Source organism: Phaseolus vulgaris, chromosome 9 (genome assembly GCF_051622355.1).
Source record: "Phaseolus vulgaris cultivar YP4 chromosome 9, ASM5162235v1, whole genome shotgun sequence".
In the NCBI taxonomy this organism is placed as follows: Eukaryota; Viridiplantae; Streptophyta; class Magnoliopsida; order Fabales; family Fabaceae; genus Phaseolus; species Phaseolus vulgaris.
In genome coordinates, this window is record NC_143506.1 from 35,331,690 (window position 1) to 35,351,373 (window position 19,684).

General features: G+C 32.0%; 1 protein-coding gene across 9 annotated transcripts in view; it reads right to left on the reverse strand.

The window, feature by feature from the left end:
* Positions 1–15,679, reverse strand: part of LOC137823127 (uncharacterized) — a 44,318-nt gene extending 28,639 nt beyond the window's left edge. For 2 of the 9 annotated variants that reach the window (XR_016515452.1, XM_068628265.2), the window contains exons 1-11: positions 15,136–15,679; positions 12,182–12,279; positions 10,857–10,976; positions 9,805–9,894; positions 9,582–9,697; positions 6,729–6,828; positions 945–1,016; positions 823–870; positions 668–745; positions 465–584; positions 230–335 (exon numbers count right to left, since the gene is read on the reverse strand). Coding sequence is in view for 7 of the 9 variants with exons in the window: in XM_068628265.2 (XP_068484366.1) it covers positions 230–335; positions 465–584; positions 668–745; positions 823–870; positions 945–1,016; positions 6,729–6,828; positions 9,582–9,697; positions 9,805–9,894; positions 10,857–10,889 (763 nt within the window). In the remaining 2 variants the exon portion in view is untranslated. Of the gene's footprint in view, positions 1–229; positions 336–464; positions 585–667; positions 746–822; positions 871–944; positions 1,017–6,728; positions 6,829–9,581; positions 9,698–9,804; positions 9,895–10,856; positions 10,977–12,181; positions 12,280–12,985; positions 13,103–13,166; positions 13,233–15,135 lie in introns of those variants that run through there. The other 7 variants (XM_090295006.1, XR_016515453.1, XM_090295004.1 and 4 more) reach the window with 7 other exon arrangements.
* Between the last annotated feature and the right edge of the window lie 4,005 nt (positions 15,680–19,684).

Here is a 19,684-nt window from a genome sequence, read left to right on the forward strand (position 1 = left end):
ATATATATATATATATAATGTATGTAATAAGAAATAATAAAAAATAATTTATTCTCTTTCAAACTTGAGAGCAAGGAATTATGTTCTAGATAAAATTATTGATTTGATATTTTAAACAATAAAAGAAAAGTTTGAAGTCACATGTGATGCTCTTTATAAAAAAAAAAGAATAATTTACACTTGTTGAAAGGCAATGAAACATACTATGTGGGACACAGGGAGCACCTACCAATTTGAGCCTTAAAGCATGGACGCATCAAACCCTCATTTGTCACCAGCTCATACATGGGGTGTGACATCTGGAAGAATTCTGGTTTGTTTGCTGAGACAACTATCTACTCATGAACAAGAGCCATATCAAGTTATGCCAGGTTTATTTCAACAGTTAAAAAAAATGGTATCTTTTATTCCTCCACAATCAAGAGGGTAACTTCATATTGCATTTATAATGTCCAAGAACTTACAATGTCAAATAAATCTCGCCAACCCATCTCACCAGGAAGGAATCTATTAAAGGAATAATGCATCATTTTGTCTGTATAATGATAATCTGAATTGGTAATAAGCACAAGCTTTTTTCCTGCCTGTTTCACAAAGACAACAAAGTAAGGAGTAGAAGCATATTACCTGCAATGCAACACAATGATAAACATAATATAAGTAATACCTCCTTTTGATCCAAAAGTGTGAAGGGCAGTTCCGGATCAAGCTCCACATATTGTTCAGGGTTTGACATAATATCACTCTAGATAAATACAATATGTTAATAGGATCACATAAAGCACAACCTAAATACATCTTCCAACATGTGTATCTTATCACCTTGAGGCGACCTTCTACATGTGCCGCGACAAGGGCTACTCCCATAGCCTGAAAGTCAAGTCAAAGGTGAAAAAAAGAATATTTTTACTTAATATAATTTTATCAAGATATGGGCACACTACCTTATAAAGCCCTTTATAGTCAAAGGGGCCAAGATTGGCTGGTATAACCCCATCATCCAATATGTCCACCATCTAAAATTAATCACATCTCATCAATAAAGTCTCATTCCATCCCAACAAACTTTGAATCGGATTAAAAGTGGAATGTGTAAAATAGATGCTTACAATATAGACAACTTGTTAGTCACAAGACAAGAATAAACTAGACTACAGTTGCTTGCTGGAGTTGCTTCATCTTAAAACACATCTTAATATTTCAAAATATCATTTGGATCTATCAACTACTTGAAAGAATTAAAAAGTTAGAATCCCTAGGTGGTTTTTCGTTTCCACTAAACAACAAGGATTCATAGATATGGTAGTGTAGAGAGAGAGAAAAGTATGAGAAAACTGTAATTGGATAGACTACAATATATGATAACCTTCATATGTATATTACTAGGTTAAGTATGTACAAGCAAATGGGGTAGGTCCATATACATACTAAAACCACTTATGCTTAACAAAAATTTCTAACCTTCCCCCCCATGTTGGAGCATAGATGTTAGAAATAGAATCACTAACACCCCATTTAAAGCTTTGGTAAATACATTTGCTAGTTGGTTGCCTATCTTAACATAGGAAGTAAATATAAGATATTGTTGTCCTCTCGAAAGAAGTGTCAACCAATCTTGATATGTTTTGTTCGTTCATGGAAACTGAGTTTGATGTGATACATACTGAAGCTTGGCTTATACACCATAGTTTCACAGGACAAGTATTCATAAATAACTCATTCATTTATTTTATCCAAATGCAATAGCCAATTTATTAGATCTATCTACCTGTAAACCCTAAACCCTAAACGAAGATATAAGCGGTTGCTATAATGACTTCTTTAAGCACCAAACCTTCTCATACTCCCACTAAGCAACAAACCTAGGTGGTTGCTTGATAACACTTGATTTGTTCATGTTTTGTTAGGCTTATTGTATTCCCTAAGCCTTTTTATCTATCTTATTTATTATTGTTAGCATCGATTTGCATTTTCTATAGAAAAATAGAGTTGTAACAAATCTTGTATAAAAACTGTATTTTTCAGCTAAAATTTTGATTAGACCGTCTGATCAGTTGATTCAATTATCATATCCTTTTGAGCTGATCTTTGTTGTAGTAGATTCCTAAATTTTGGAGCTTCAATGAAGACAATAAGACCATGAAGATTGGAAATGCTAAGCTAATAGGAATAACTCTATCTAATCTGCCGAACAAAAGGCATTTGACAGTTAGATAGTCTAGGAGCTAGAAGACAATCTAGTATATGTGTAATAGATTTTCAATGGGCCCAATTTTTGTTTTAGTTTAGGCCCATCCATTCGTAGTTACAAAACCTTATAAATAGGGAACTATAGCCACGAATTAAGAGAGATACGGTCATTTACTTACACTTACACTCACTTAAGAGTAGATGGTAGTTAGTTAGTTTTCTATTACAGTTTTATGCAATTCAATTTCTATCAATTCGAGTTCAACTTTCTCGTCGTCTACTTTTCTTTACCACTTTCGATTACTGCAACTTTACATTTGGAAGGTAATTAAATTCTTGAAATGGGTAACAACAAATTTGAAAATGTGTTAGATGATGCTCTGTTCAAGTTGTTTTTCTACTTTGAAATCGTTTTAGAATTCAGTTCTTGATTAAGAACTGCTTTCTTTGAATATACAAACCGATTGATTCTGTGTTTTCTTCATTAGAAAAGGAATCCATATTTGGGTTTCCTAGATTCAAAGTTGAAGATAACTTAACCATGGTTTCAAATGACTATTGCGCGTTTCTCGAATGAAATTCTCCTTTTCAGTTTCTGCACTTAATACATCTCAATTTCAGTTCATTTCAATTGCAATTTCAATTCCAGTCCTGATCTTTTTTTCTATTCCAAGTTTTACAATTTTAGTTCATTAGACGGTCTTTGTTACAGTTTTCTTGCTTTGAAGAATTTTATTGTTTCCTTTCAATTTATGTTGTTTACAATTACTCTCGTTTACATTTATGAAGTCTTACATTCCTATCTTTTATATTTTCATTAAATGCTTAGTTTTGCATTGGTACAACTATTAGACGATCTAGTAGATGATTGTCCATTAGACAGTCTGGTAGTTGTACTTAGTTTTCATCCTTTACAAATTCATGAGTGTTTTACTTGTTCTAAATTCAAATTATAGTTTTAATTCGCTTTTACATTCATGCATTACTTTAATCGTCTAGTGTAGTTTCATTTGAACCGTCTAATACTGCTCTATTTTTTATTCGTTAGTGCACCTTCATTTTTCTTGTTCATGAGTGTTTTACTTGTTCTAAATTCAAATTATAGTTTTAATTCGCTTTTACATTCATGCATTACTTTAATCGTCTAGTGTAGTTTCATTTGAACCGTCTAATACTGCTCTATTTTTTATTCGTTAGTGCACCTTCATTTTTCTATCATTTTAGTTCTAGTTTTTTTTATCTACATTAGTTTTCAATTTCAATTTTTACAGCTTTCTGTCAGTCCTTTTACTCAATTATATTTTCTTTACTGTTCATCGCTTTTGCATTTATGTTTGATGCAATTTTGTTCATTCAAATCTTCCCCGAACCTTAATTTGTTTAAGGAGAATATAAAACAATGGACATATATGAAATTTGTCTTTGGGAATTCGACCTAGGTTAACCTTTATATTACATTAGAGGAAGCTTAGTTTTGTCTGAAAAAACATACACAATAAGTGGTTATCATTGCTTCATACACATTGCCTGTTATTAGTCACCATGCAATGAACCTTTCTTCGCATCTAATTGGAAAATTGGTCCATGATGCTTAACAACAAAAGATTAAAGAATATGAACAAAGGAAAGCCTAGTAATACGAGAAAAGCATCAAAATAATCAACTCCATAAGTTTGAGAGCATACTTGTTCGCAACAACGCATGCCTTTAAATGAGCCATAGATTCCCCAAGATGCATCTTCATAATATAAACCCACCAACAACGTAGTTAAAATTGTGAATTGTAAGATCGTTCTATCCTACAAGCTTGCACAATGATTGTGGCACATTGAAATCGTGATCGTGGCATAGTAAAATCGCACAGATCATCGAGCAAACTTGCTGAATCGTGTGGATCAGCATTTCTCGGTGTGTTTTCCGCTGCATCAATTCACCTTCTTGGGTGAATGGGGTTTATGTTAAAATAAAACCTAAACTCAATTAAAAATTAAGGCAATAAAAAATTCACATTGTTCGCCGATTCATCTTCTTAGGTGAATGCGGTTTAATTAAAATAAAACCCAAAATCAATTAAAATAATACCCAAGTCATTGGAGTGGCACTCAAAGACTAATGACAACGAATTTTCTTTCCACTTCTCCTTATTCACTGGAAAACATTCGCACTCACAAACTCATTTCATCGACGAAGTTTTGCTTCTGCATCTCCTTGCTTACATGAAAACCACTCACACATTGATTTCAAACTGTACAAGAACCTCTACTTATAGAGAACCCTAACCCTAAAGTAAAGATTAGAAAGAGATCGCTAGAATTTTCTTACAGCTTCTAATAGCTAGCACACTTAATATCATATTGTAGATTATAACTATCTGCATTTCATATAATTGCAAGTTCATAAAATGGTAGATTATGATGATAAACCAACCATGGGACAAGGCAGTGAATTTGAAGAAAAGATACATAAAGAATTTATTGGTGACAAGGTAGCTAATTTACTAATCTCCAAATTGAAATTTATTTTATCATTAGATTTGACTTCTTAGAAACTCAACAACATTATTCAAATTATTATTCTTCTACTTTTAGTTATGAAGATCTGTGGAATATTATTGATGAAAGGTGGGACAACAAACTCCATAGGCTTTTGCATGCTGCGAACTATTTTCTGAATCCTAAATCGCAATATTCTCCTAATTTTAAAGTTGATATAGAAGTTAAAATTGACCTGCAGCAATGTATACAAATGATGGTGGTAGAACCTAAGGAGCAACTCTTGATTGATTTCCAACTGGAAGGTTTCAAGAACCAAGAAAAGTGGTTTGGCAACTCCTTGGCTATTAAGGCAATTGGGAAAAAGACTCCAGCAGCTTGATGGGAGTCTTATGGAGATCAACATTCGTAGCTTCAAAGGCTTGCCATTTGAGTACTTAATTTGACATGTAGTTCTTTAGGATGTGAACGTAACTCGAGCACATTTGACATGGCAAGAACTTGAAATTTGAGAAATTACAATTAGAATATACTAAATTAGTAATGTTTGCATTTGTATTTGGGTAAATAATCGGTTCAGGACAAGAAGTATTGACATATTTCGTTTTAGTATAATAAAAAAAAAACTACATTCTTACTACAGTTCTTTAATTCTGTTAATTTTATTTGATCTCCATTAATGGTTAATATAATTCAGCACGTGTTTGATCTTTAGTAATCATCACGTGTGTATATTAGAGGAAAAATTAATGTTAACCTGAAATATATGTATATATGGTACATATATATATCATACTTTTATAGAAAATAAAATCAATAATTTGTGTTTCGATCCCATGATTATGATTTTTGTGAGCCCTTCAAAGTTCTAACCATAATCTCGATTTTAACAACCTTGTCCACCAAGAACAAAGGTTACAAAACAATTTAATGAATATGTTATTCACCTTCGAGAATAAAGAGTGATCCTTAAAAGGTGGGCCATATAATTTAAGAAAGGACATCTCTAAGATTATCTACCTACTAAATGGACAAGATGAGATTGGACCACCTCATACTATGAACCAAGACCGAAATGAAAACTCAAGCCTATAAGTTTCTTTTGAGTCACCATTCTCCAAAGTTGGAAGTGGAACAAAAGCCAATTTTTACGAATTGAGACTATCTACAACAAAATTTGAGAAGGCTAGGATCTGTTTTCCCTTCGTACTATCGCTGCTACTTTTGACTCATTTGGAGATGTTTATGTCAAATAATCTTCTTTGCCATCCCACAAGCCTACCAAATACTTCTATTTCGCATAGTTCCCCATCAAGCTCAATATCAGTGAGATTGAAGGAAATAGTAAATACCTCTATAGTCTGCTCCTTGGAATTGCCTAGTTGGTATTTCACAACACAATAGTTGAACATAAATTCTGATCCAAAATTCTCACTAGGTTACACCATAACACCTTGAAAAGCACCCAAAACACCACAAACAATGACAAGCAATTGATATTTACTTGCGTGACAAAAAAAAAAACCTCTATCCCCATCATTTATAGCAAAAAAGCACACTCCCCACTCCTAAAAAAATTATATCTCCGTTTTCTACAATTTGAATAATGTTCAAACCACCAAAAACCTGTTCAACACCCCAATAGTCTTGGTTGGCCTCCTCTAAGGCTATTGGTTGCTTGTTTTTTAAGACTATGGAGAGAAATTGTTGACAATTGGTCTAAACCCTACCCGATTCTAGATACCACGTAAACAGAGGGAGGGAAGAAGAATATAGAGAAGTATCAGTAAACTGCAACAAGATACACTACAATGTGTAGTGACACATTTATATTACTGGGGACATATGGCCAAGCTTATATGCATACTAAAACATTTTTACTCTTAACAAGTAACAACTCTCAAATTTTAAGAAACAAACACATATCACCCTTTGTTAGAATTTGAAAAGAACAAATAAACTAAGATCAAAATGCTACTACACAATTTGTAGATGAATACAACTACAACAAAATTTAAGAGATTTTCAATAGCAATTGACTCGTACCTGCATATAAGCCACAGCTTCCGACATAGAGAAGAATGTGCTGAGAAACACCCATCGACCCTCTAGCCGCAAGTCCACTAGTTCTATCCCATATATCTCCCTTCCACACACATAAAATTAGGTAAAATAAAGGGAAAACTTAAACTATTAAATTGATTTCAAAATACTAGCACTAATAAGGTTGTATAGTCTAAACGTAACCAATAAATATAGAAAACGAATTTGAACTAATAATTAAATATATAATATGAATAATTATATAGGATATTCTCTCATAAAATAGAGCCTACAAAACTTTAACTCAAATAGGTGAATGGATATCCTATAACAGTGAGTAAGTGGGAAGATACTAAAAACTCTTAGTTTTTTGAATGTTTATTCATTTATCTCTCTTTTACTAGTTGGTTTTATCAAATGGTATCTCTTAGAAAGTGGAAATCCAATCTTGCAAAGATGACTTGTAAAGTGAAGTTTGCACTCGCTTATATACTATAATTTTGACATATTTCTAGACATCTCTAGCGTGAGACTAGCTATTTAAAGGTGGTCCAATGACAGGTGATATGATAATGCTAGGATAGACCCTAATACCATCTTAGAAAGTAAACTACTATAACTCAATCTTACAAAATTGACTTGCAAGGTTAAGTTTTCACTCATTTATATACTTTTTTTTTATCAACAATAAATGAATAAAATTAAGGGGATACTTAAGGGGTATCCCAACCCGTGTACCACAGCCACAAAGTTACACTTCCACAAAAGAAAGTATAACCAAAAACCTAAACCTACAAAAGGGAATGCCAAACCCAAACCAGCACTTATAAAAGAACCAAATGAAAGAACCAATAAAATAACAGCACCCAACACCCAACTGCACTCCAAAGAACAGCACAACAACACCTAAAAAATCCTAACACTCTTCACCAGTTTTCCACGCAGCTCCCCACGGCACCCTTCTAATCACACCCTCTCCAATTGAAACCTTCATTCCTTCACCGACCCCCCCAAAGCATCCAACCTTGATCTAAGCACGCCCTGTGACTCCAGAAACTGCAAGAAGACCACCCTGCCACCACAAAACAGCTGTTCCCGTGTTATGACTCCTTTATAAAGATGCTTCGTGTTCCTGCAAAAGATGATTGAAGACCAACCCCAATACAGGTAACAGCAGCTAACCCCTAAGGGATTCACTCCATCACCATCACAGGTTCCAACCGAACCATAACCTTCACATGATACCAACCAGATAAACCAGCTTCTTCAGGAGACCCAAAACCAGGAAACATTAGCAGCTTTTAATGCAGATAATTGGGTTGAAAACCCAATCTGTAAAAGAATAAGAAAACGAATGGGCTTTATTCTTCAGCCACAACCAAGACTTAAGTTGGGCCCTCTGGAATATCTCCTCTGCATCTACTACCCCTTGTTGAAAGGTAATCAGATTCCTTTGGTCCCATATACTTCTAATAACATTAACCCAGACCCCTTTCCAGATCTTATTCTGCTTGTTACTAACTTATATACTAAAACCCATTTACATCTCTAATCATAGGAGTCGTGGGGTACTAAAAGTAAGTCCAATATTTGATAGCATGATTTCCCATATTTGATGTGATGGTGAATGCCTATTGGTGGTTGATCAATTTAAATAAGTTATTTGATGGTTTTAGAAGTGTGTGGAGGAAAATTTATCTTTGGTTTGGATGGAAATGAGAGGAAACACTCTCAATTGGTGGTTTTCTTGAAAAAAAGCAACCAAAATGCTACACTTTTTTTCCCTTTGAGAAGGTTTGTTCAAGTTGTTACAACCAAAGGTTCGGGGTATCTTCAAGATTAAAAACCTGAAGAGCAAGATTGTTAGATGATTTTCAATATATGGCTTTCTATGGCTTTAGCTTTAGAGACAACCAAAATTTATGGCTTTTTAGTATGGAGGAAACCTCATACCAAAAACTAAAATAGAAATTCTGAAGAACAAGGATTGGATCCACGAAACCAGGATCCAAGAAACCAACAAAGAACATTGCAAGGAGAAAACGAAGGAAGAATCAAATAAACAACAAAGAAAGCAGCAAAAAGGGTTATTTTTCTAGGGTAGCCTTAGCATCAGTGGCCATTGTGTTGATGATGGCATCCATACATTGCTGATGTTGAAAAGGGAAGAAATCAGCTGCAACAAGGAAAGGGTGGGTCTTGAATAAGCTAGTCACCTTACTACCACCACCTGAACCACCAGACTAAAACTTGGCAACATAGGGAAATGAGACTCCAGTATCGAACTCAATTACAAAGAAGCTGCTATTGAGCTACATTGATGAAGAGTTGCAATACTGCTATGTGGACTTCCTTAGCTCTCCATAATCTCCATCTGTCAATCAACCTTGGATAGTTTTCATTAGATAACTACAGTATTCCACACTAGAAACAGTGGATCTTGGTGGAAACTATTGCAAACAGTGGAAGAAAGTTACAGTGGAGACAATAAAGTTCTTTGTTTTCTTGTGTTTTTCATTATATCTTTATGAGTTGGTTCTATCATTTTATAACAGAAACAGTAGTTGATCCATATGATTATCTAAGATGCACAAGTAGTGCGTTAACTCATTTTAAAGAATGGGACACTGAACCAGTGAACCTAGGTATACATTGACTTCAATAAGACTGAATACATGATGATAACTTCCAATGTTCACCGATAACTTCCATAGATGATAACAAAGCATTACCATAGAATCATTATCTCTTAAAATGGTACCTACTTTAACAAGTTGGTACTGGTTGCAGGGTTTATTTATATAACAAATTGGAAAGAAGACTATGAATTTCTATAATCAAAATTCAGACACTTACCTCACAGCACGAGTAGATAACATTTTGGTTCCATGCATGGCTCTTTTTATATAACCGAATTGATCAGCTTTAACCAAATTTCCTTTCTCTTTATCTATTACAAGGCCTCTAATAATCTGAACAATTTAAAGGAATGTAAATGTCACTTGGAAAAAACAGAGATAATATTAATCCAATCCAATGAATCACAAAATGCTTCAGCTTGCCAAAGATGACATGTTACCAGGTCTGGATCAAATGTAAGTCCATCCACAGGGAAACCCAATTTCTTGAGGTTTTCCATACAGTAGTGATAGGCCCGCCCTTCCCAAGCCTGTTAAAAAGACACATCCATATAGTAGAAGTTCAACTACAAAGATACATACAGTAAACAACCTATAGTTTAAAAAAACAACCAAGAATAACCTCTTTCATACTTTTTATTTGACGTACAAAGCAAAATGATGTTAACACAAATTAGGGGAAAAAAAAAATAAGCACCATGAGGAGAAAATAATTTGTACCACTACTCATGTGCCAAATTGTAAAAATTAATAATACAAGATATACCTAAAGGGTTCTGGCCTTTGGTCACTGGCCCAATATTCAGAAGCGTAATGCATTAAGGAGCTTAATCACAGAGAGCTAATTACCCGATAAAGTAGAATTAACACAGACAAAGACCTAGAGGTAATGCCCAAGGACCCATTACCAATAGAATTTAAATATAAATGGTTAATATTTCAAGGTAAATATACTGTTCATTTGAATTTATAACCCTTATTAACAATGAGAAGCATAATGCTGACGTGAGCTTTGAATACCTCCATCCAAATATCTCACATATTCCAAACACCACACAAAAAGAGCTTGGAGACTTGGGATACTATGGAGAAAAATACCACTGTAACCATGCACAGGTACATTAACAAATGCCAAAGAGAACATTCATTACAAACCTCATGTGATGCCCCAGTCACAGTCTGTATAACCTAATTCTTAAACTACAAAGTTTACGTGTAATTGTTTTTGTTTATGTGCATGACATGTAATACAAGTGAACATTACAGTTTTATGCGTAAGCTTAGTAGTTAAATTATAATGGTTCATAAAATTATATAGCATAGTTGAGATCTCACATCAATTGTAGATACCATCAATATTATTATAGTGCTTAAGCAATCCTCACCTTACAAGTTAGTTTTGCAAGATTGAGTTAGGCCTTAAACTCAAATTCTAAAAAGCAGTAAATTCAAGTACTCTTAGATTATCTAGACACTATAATTTCATCACTACCTTCACATTATAATGCACCAAGGTATAGTCCATGTCATATCCAATGGCACTAATTGACCTTAGATTCAGGGACTGGGAGCAAAATATTCCACGAGCTGAATTTATTGACGAAGATGGACTCTGCATGAGGACACTAAAGAACGTTAGTTTACTTTATGTACATTATAGAATGTTCAAGACACACCCAAACAGAGTAGAGTGTGAGGGTAAAAATATAGACAGTGCCAATCAGCAATAATTAATGAAGAAAATACATGAGGTCAAAGATATATAGCAGGCCAATATCATGAGCTAAAATAAAAATATTAGAAAACTTGTATCCAGTTGATTGAAAAGGAAGAAAATAAAATTTCAAATAGTACAATAACATAAATTAATTTCCTAATAAAAGTACCACTATATATAACATCCTCAAATTGGCACCCCTTTGGGAAGAAGGCTACTGTCCCATTCAGAGGTTTTAGTCTCACAATATTCTATTGTTCCAGTCAAGTCTTCCAACTTTTCTAATTAAACAACTCAAGCGATTCAATTACAAAATGGAAATAATAGATGCAGCGCAAGATTTTCAAGTGCCAAAAATCTTATCATTGGTCATTTAAAAGACCTGCTATGACATATAGTACTAAAATTGCTTAACTCGTATAATAAAAATGAAACAAAAAAAAATCATTGAATTGTGCTTTTAATCCTACGCATCGCAGTAGTCCTTTTGATGTCCAATTAAACCATTTATTATGGGACATCCAAAAATCATGTGCCATTGACCTTAAATATCAGATGTCAGACTAACAGAAGAATATCAAAGGACAAACAATATAGGCCATAAAAGAGGAACCAAATATAAAATTAATCCCATAAGTAGGGAATTTAATTTTGATATCTATCAGTATAAATATTTTTGCACTGTCAACCAATTAGAAATCATCCTAGACATGACTTTTAAAGTAATTACAAACAAAAGGAAACAATTTTCAATTATTTAGAAATACTTGATTGCACATTAGTGTAACCTTTACACAGTCCATGTACTGCAATTAAATTCTTAGTAAATTACATCAAAGTCTCAAGTTTGTGAACCATCCGAGAACACCTCCTCCGGTTTCATATTAAACTAAGCCGTGCATTTAGTTGTTTGTTTATTAAGGGTATCAGAGAAAGTTATGCAAAGGAGTATATACATTATATGAAAAATGTGACACAATTTCTAAAACTAGATAATGTGTTGTTTGCAAAGGCTTCTTAAACTGCCTAAGGGGATGTGTGTGTAATATACTCTATGTTTACTTGACTTAAAAAACATAAGTCTAGTAGGTATAACCCACCAGAATATCCAATTTTTTCAATAAATCTTCAGCTTTTCTAGTCTCTGTTCTGACCACCTGCTCAATTGGACCTTCACATACAGCATGCCCATCAATTCCTACAAGGTAAATAATGATTGTTTCAAGCATAATCAATACAATGGTGTTGGATATTTAACACAGATCAAAGCTAAATATTTGTAATTAAGATCAGTAATTTGTGGGAAGATGTTAATTATATAAAATTACGATATCCATGTTTCAAAATTTTAGGGAGGAAAAGGAAGGGGGAGGCCTGAAATTCTTCCACTCCAAATTAGACAACAAATTACATTTACCCTCCCGAATTATATCAATTTCTGAACTTACCTTGATGAGGTTTGGTTTAAGTGAAAATGTTACTTTAGTTAAATCTAGTAGAACTTAATCACGAGATATTTAGAACCAAACTTTGGTGGAATTCACGTTTTACTTGAAACAAAATTTTAGGACTGTTAACAGATTAAGAAAAACTATAGGGTTAAGAAATAGACAATAAATTTACCCTAAATTACAGAAGGGAAACAATCAAGGACTCTGGCTTCCTCCATTGTTAATGTTTTCAAGAAAAAATTACTGATTCTATATGCAATTCTTTGGTTGGCTGCCTTATCAAAATCGTCTAGATCTTTCCTTCAAATTATCTCCCCTTAGTTTAACTATAACACTCAAACAAGTGGAAATGACTGCAATATCTTCTACCTTCCTTCCTTTTCTGCTAAACAGAGAAGTTGAGCAAGAGCTATACTTTAATAAGGGAAATAGTTTCTCTTCAATTCATTTTACCTCTGAAACAAAGGAAAGAGAACTCCCCATCCTTTTCTTACTTGAACATTCAAACAAGAGAAAGTGCCTCCTTTAGTTCTCTTTCATACCCGGAAATCTCTTCCATTTCATTATGAACTGTTAAACATAGTATATATCTAGAACATCAGACAGAGAGCAGTTTATTGCAAATCATACATACCTCTTAAAGCCATTACTAAAGATCAAAACCTTCTTGAAGATTCACAACCAAGAAAGTACAATTACATATGCAAGGGAGAGGGATTTTTTCCCTTTAAATACTTGCTTTGAAGTACTTCATGGGCCTCAATAGAATGGGCTAAACAGCAAACCCAGTAACATGATTTTAATGAAACCCAAGCTTAGATAAGACACAAGACCCCTATTCAATATGACAAAGACACAAATATGGCAATTTCTATAAAACACAAGACATGATTGGTATACATTAACTAAAGATAAAAATCCTAAATCAAGAGAGGACCAACTAGTAGTACCTAAAGTAGATGTTAGAGCTAAGTATTTGGGCAAGAACTGACAGACTACCCACATAAACCCACATTGATGTGGGCCAGGTGCGAGTTGCATTTTTTAGTAAAATTTTGAATGTGAGCCTTTTATACCTGGCTCACAACCACAGTCTAGCCTGCAGATTTTGTGGGGCGAATGCAGTTTGTAAAAGTTAAAGTCAATTTAAGGTGCAAACTACGTGGGCGGAATTTTTTAAAGTGGGGATGCAGGCCTAAATGGGAGGATCAGTCCCCATATCCAACTCTAGTATGCGAAGTGTTCAACATAGATATGATACAAATAGGAACATCATTACTGTTTTAAAGCACTAATGCGTCTTTTCTCTAGACTAACTCATATGAATGGTCTTATCACATCAACAAAACATTTTGACAGAATGAGTTGGTACTTCTAGGATTAGTATATTACTTCATCTTATACAACAATTGATCCTGTTAATGAATTTCCCATGAGCTCTTGTTAAGAAATAAGATTAGAAGCATTTAGTGAAAGAGTAATGTTAGGCTATCTCCATTGCAACAGTGATCATACGAGGTCTTAATTTATATTTTATGGGTCTAAGTGTGCCATATTACTTTTAAGACCTCCTTGCAATTTTTACTCCTATAGAAGAGTCTCATAATAGTCACACTTTAATTAATGTTTTATTCAGTAGTTGATGTTTTCAAGACAAATATGACCGAAGGTCTTCAATTTTATATCATGTCAACATACTCCAATGAGTAAATCTTATAAGATCCAAGTCTTAAACTAATGACTATGACCCTGTAATGAAGATGCTCTAAGACCCACACTTGATGTTGTATTTGGTTGTTGATGTTCTCAAAACAATTTTTTTTTATTCTTATAACTCAAGATCTTAAATTCTATGTCATGTCAACATACTTTAATGTGAACCTCTTATAAGACTTAGGTCTTAAACTTATGAACATAGATATGATCCAGCAATGGAAATGCCCTTATATATCTTCCTAAAATGTTATAAAGAAAATATTAACTGAAATAATAAATGCACTTAGTTTTAGAATCATAAAAATAAGAAATGCTTACCATACAAAGCAAGTAGAGGTATGTAAGAGAATTTAGAATTCTTCTCAAACAAAATGCAGCATTAAAAGTTGGTAACATAAAAAACTTTCGTATTCAATTAATACTTTTCCTTGTTAGATTTTACCATGTTCCCACGGGGCTCATAGCATTTGCCAAATTCAAAAAGTTTCAATTAACTAAGCACAAATGTCAACAAGAAGAAAAGGGAGGCCCATATTTGGTAGCTAGTATCAACCAAAGGAAAATTGTTAGAGACAACTTCACCATCTTGTGACAAAACAAACCAAATGCATCGAAGCCAGTTTTATTCAATACATTAAAGGAGCAAAGTCAGAAAAACGGCTCAAACTTGAAAACCCCACCGCCTCTTTAGTTCAAATTTCAAAATCCTCCCTCTTCTTTCAGAAGAATCAATATGTGCAACGCAACACAACACAAACACATGTATTCACGCAACTCCAACAAACCACAAACAGAACAACACAAAACCACACCACAAAAGCACGAAACTAAAGCACACACAACCCAGAAACAACAAAACGGTAACGGAAAAAGTTACGAGCATTTACCGAAAAACGAGACGAAGAATCCATCACTGTGCAATACAGCACAAAACCTCACCACACGAACACAAAACCAAAGCACACACAAAACGGTAACAACGTAACGGAAAAAACTTGGGACCGTTCTTGAATCCTCGAGACATTCCAACTTAACGCTCAAGTTCCCATTGGTGCTCTCCCCGAGGTATCCACGTCGCAATCGCTGGACGGCGTGATGGAGAAAACGCCACCATCATTAACGTGGTCGCGTCAACGGAACAGAGACACACAGAGTATAAGCGTTTTCCCTCGCGGTTCCGCGAAGAAGCCGTAATTGAAAGTGACTCCATCCTATAGCGGCTACCTGGAGGAGGCGCGTGAAGGAGTGCGGAGAAGTTTGCGAAGGACTTCGCGCCGAACATCGCCGTCAGAGTCCGGTGGTTCTGGCGGCGGAAACGGCGAGATGAGAGGAGGAAGCGGTTGAAACGGATTTTGTGTTCCGGAAACGCTTTTTGTGTGACAGAATGGAAAAAAATAATATTTTATTTTTCTTTTTTGCCTGTTACGTGTCATTTTCTGACAATGCAGTAATTTTTAAAGTACTTTGACACAATATCGGACACACTGACGCTTGTAACATATCGTAACATATCAATAAAGTACCAATTAAAAAAATATTTATTAAATTTTTAAAACATAATTTTAAATAAAAAAAATATGTTAATTTTTAAAAAGTTAAATTTATTGTATAAATTTATTATAATTATAAAATTAATTTTTAACATGAAAAATATATTTTTATTTCAAATAAAAATTGAAACATATTTAATATATATAAATTTTTATTATCAATTAATATATTAATAATTATGCGTATCTAGTCTCTATGTGAATGTTTGTGCTATAACTGAGCACGTAATGAAAAGGGTGTTTAACTCTTTAATTTAACAATTATTTATTAGATTAGCGTAATATTGGTATTTTGGAGAGGTTTATGGTTCCTCCACCTTTATTTTGCAAATAAAGTATTATATTCTATTCTCCTTTCAACTCTAAAATGCAATTTGTGTGTTTCTGAATCTTGTGTGCCAATTTCAACTCTTATCTTATCATGTGTCTTGTTGAGTGTCAGAGTTTCAAAGATGTCCATAGATGATATCTATTTTCACTTGTGTTGTCTTTGCTCTTATAAGAAACGGGAAGTTGGATACCCACTCTATTAAATATATGTTTCTAGACTATTCAAAAAGGAGAAAGAATATCGTTTGGATGTTTTAAGCTAAGATTTAATAAATGTATTATCAACAAGGACATACTCTTCAATAAAATTAAGATGACGATCTTTATTCTTGCATTTTGTTTTTCAACCCATCAGATATAGGGGTGGCAAAATGGGGCGGACCGTTGAAAAAAACGCAGGGTGGATTGCTTATTTTAACCCGTTGGCCTGCTTAGGCCCGTCCCGCATAACCCGCAGTCCGTACAGGTCAAGTGTGGGGCGGAACGGGTTGACCCGCATAATTTTAAAATATATATATATATATATATATATTTTTTAAACTTCCATATTTTCTTCATGTAACCTTATATTTTACATTCCGAAATTTTTAATAACATCTTACTATACATGTTTCATGAAAATAATATTATGAAACCATTTACCTAATGCATCTAAATAAAAAAAAATCAAAAATTTTATTTAAAAAATTATTTTTTTAATAAATAATTCTTAGGCGGGCTGACAAGAAAAATCAGCTTACATATTCTATGCGGACATGCGAACCGTCATTGTCACCCCTAATTATATATATGAATTAGACAAAATTAATCTTGATAGGTTATAAGAAACCAAGTGCAGCATTTCTTTTACTATCGTTTTTGTTGTTAACAAGCGAATGTGAGTATGATGACGATTTTGATAATTTTAGTGTGTCCTTAGTTAATATAGTGATGGACGATCATCTTCATTAAAGTCATCATTCTTCTTAATTAAGAAAAAAAAAGTTTAATTTAGAAGAATTCATAAATAATATCTGCCTTAATTTAATTTTTTATAAAATGTAAATAATAAAATAGTATTTTCAAAGTATTTTTTAACCAACTTTAAAATATGAATAATTAATAATATTAATAGTTAATAATAGTAATAATTAATAATATTAATAATTAATAATGTCAGTAATTAATAATATTAATAACTAATCATATTGATAATATTAATAACTAATAATATTAATAATATTAATAATTAATAATATTATTAATTATTAATATTACGTCCTTAGTAAACATAATGATGTGGATATCCTTATTAAAGTCATTATTTTTATTAATTAAGAGACTTAGAAGAATTCATAAATTATATCTACCTTATATAAAATATAAATAATAAAATATTATTTTCGGACTCTGTATTTTTTAACTAACTTTAGAATAGGAATAATTAATAATATTAATAATTAATAATATTAATAGTTAATAATAGTAATAATATTAATAATTAATAATATTAGTAATTAATAATATTAGTAATTAATAATATTAGTAATTAATAATATTAGTAATTAATAATGTTAATAATATTAATAATTATTAATATTAATAAAAGAACTTGTCTTTACTGGTTTGAGTTTTTTTAATCACTCAATAGACTTGGTTTAGAGACTTGGTTTCGAGTCTTTTAGATTGTTTATAACTTTAAAAATATTATGATTACATATATAATAATTATGAATAATAATAATGATAAAAACAGGTATAATATATTGATACACTAAGGCAAATTGTATCACATAGACACATAAAAAAAGTCTTTGAAGAAGTTTGTTCAATCAAATTAATATTTTTTTCATTTTGAAATATAAATTTTATATTTCAAATTATCCTTTCGAAAATAAAAAATTAGGATGTAAAATTAATCCACTTTTCTAATTTTGATAAAAATGCATTTGAATTACTTTTTGACACTACCTTTTATTTATACACTACTTTTAATAAAATAATATATCCGTAACAAATGTCAATTATTGAAATTTAATATTTATATTCTCGAACTGCAATTCCAAATCTCACACATTCTGAAACTATACAAACAGATCCAAAATTTTATTTTCAGGATACGAAACAAATGTGCTTATGAATTATAAAAGCACAGACATAAACCTATATAAATAAACTTTAACATTTTATGTCCTAAATGTGAAACATATATTTCCAGAGTCATAATTTCAGAATATAAATAGACTTTCAAAAATTTATCTGAATATACTAATACAAATATACTTCTTAAAGTTTAAAAATCAAAAGCCAACTTTTTTTATATAATTTTTTAATTTAAATTTTCTAACAGAGAAAAAGAAATCTGAGACATTGGAGGTAATTTTGGAATAGGAAAATAATGATAAGTGTTTAAAAAGATGGTTTGTATATTTTTTTTTTCAAACTGAGCTTAGTATATGTGTTTTTTTTTCTTGCCTTTGTTGTATCTAATTTAGTTTTTTGATATTAATATGCTTAAATATTTTATAATAGAACTTTAATTTTTTTTTAATCACTGTAAGAAAACGATTCAGTTTAAATAGGTGTTAGTGTCATTCAAGAACCTTACATCATTTTTTAAATCTTATAAGTGCCAATCAACTCATGGTAAAATCTGAAGAATTCAGATAGCTAATTCGTATAAGAAATTTGACGTTATTTCTAAAAAAGAAAAATAGAACTTATGATGAATCTTTCTCACTATATAATCACTATATAACGTTACTTTATCACATATCAACTTTCAAATTTACACTTAAACTCCTAAAATTAAATGGTTTGGTTAATATCTAAAAAAAACCTTTACACTTAAATTCCTAAAATTAGATGGTTTGGTTAATATCCATAAAGATGATTAGTGGCACTAAACCAAATCATACTTGAATAACGAATTTTCACAACATAGACTATTTTCATAACTTTAAGTTATTTTGTTAAACATTAACCCATTGATTTTTGTATAGATCGATAAAATTTTGTATTTCACATTACTCGTATTCTTTAGATTCTTCAATATTAGCACCTAATAAATCTTGATTGTGAATTTTTAATCCTACTAAATATATCTATAAAAAAAATACTACGTTCAAGTAACTATTTAATATTCGGTAATTGAGGATAATAAATATTATTAAATATATATATTAGCCTGATCAACATATTTATAGAAATGTGTTATATATTCTCGTGGTGATGGACCTAAATTAGTAACGATATCAAAGTTAATCATTGTATTAGTCTGACATCAAGTATAAAATCTCTGATATGTTGATATGTTGTTTAAGTGAGTTCTACTCTACATGTTCGAGATGTTGTTGGCAATACCTAGAACAGCTCAGTCAGCCTATGTAGTTAATGTTGTATTAAGATTATATTACAATCTCAATAATGACTTTAAGTCAAAAGTGTGAGTTATATATTGAGTTGGAAAGAAAGAGAAAAGTTGGAGAAATGAAAAGGAAGTTTGGTTAAGATAGTAATAAAATGAATGTGACTAAGACATGGTGCTGTCTCCCATCTTAAGATAGTTTTAATTAAA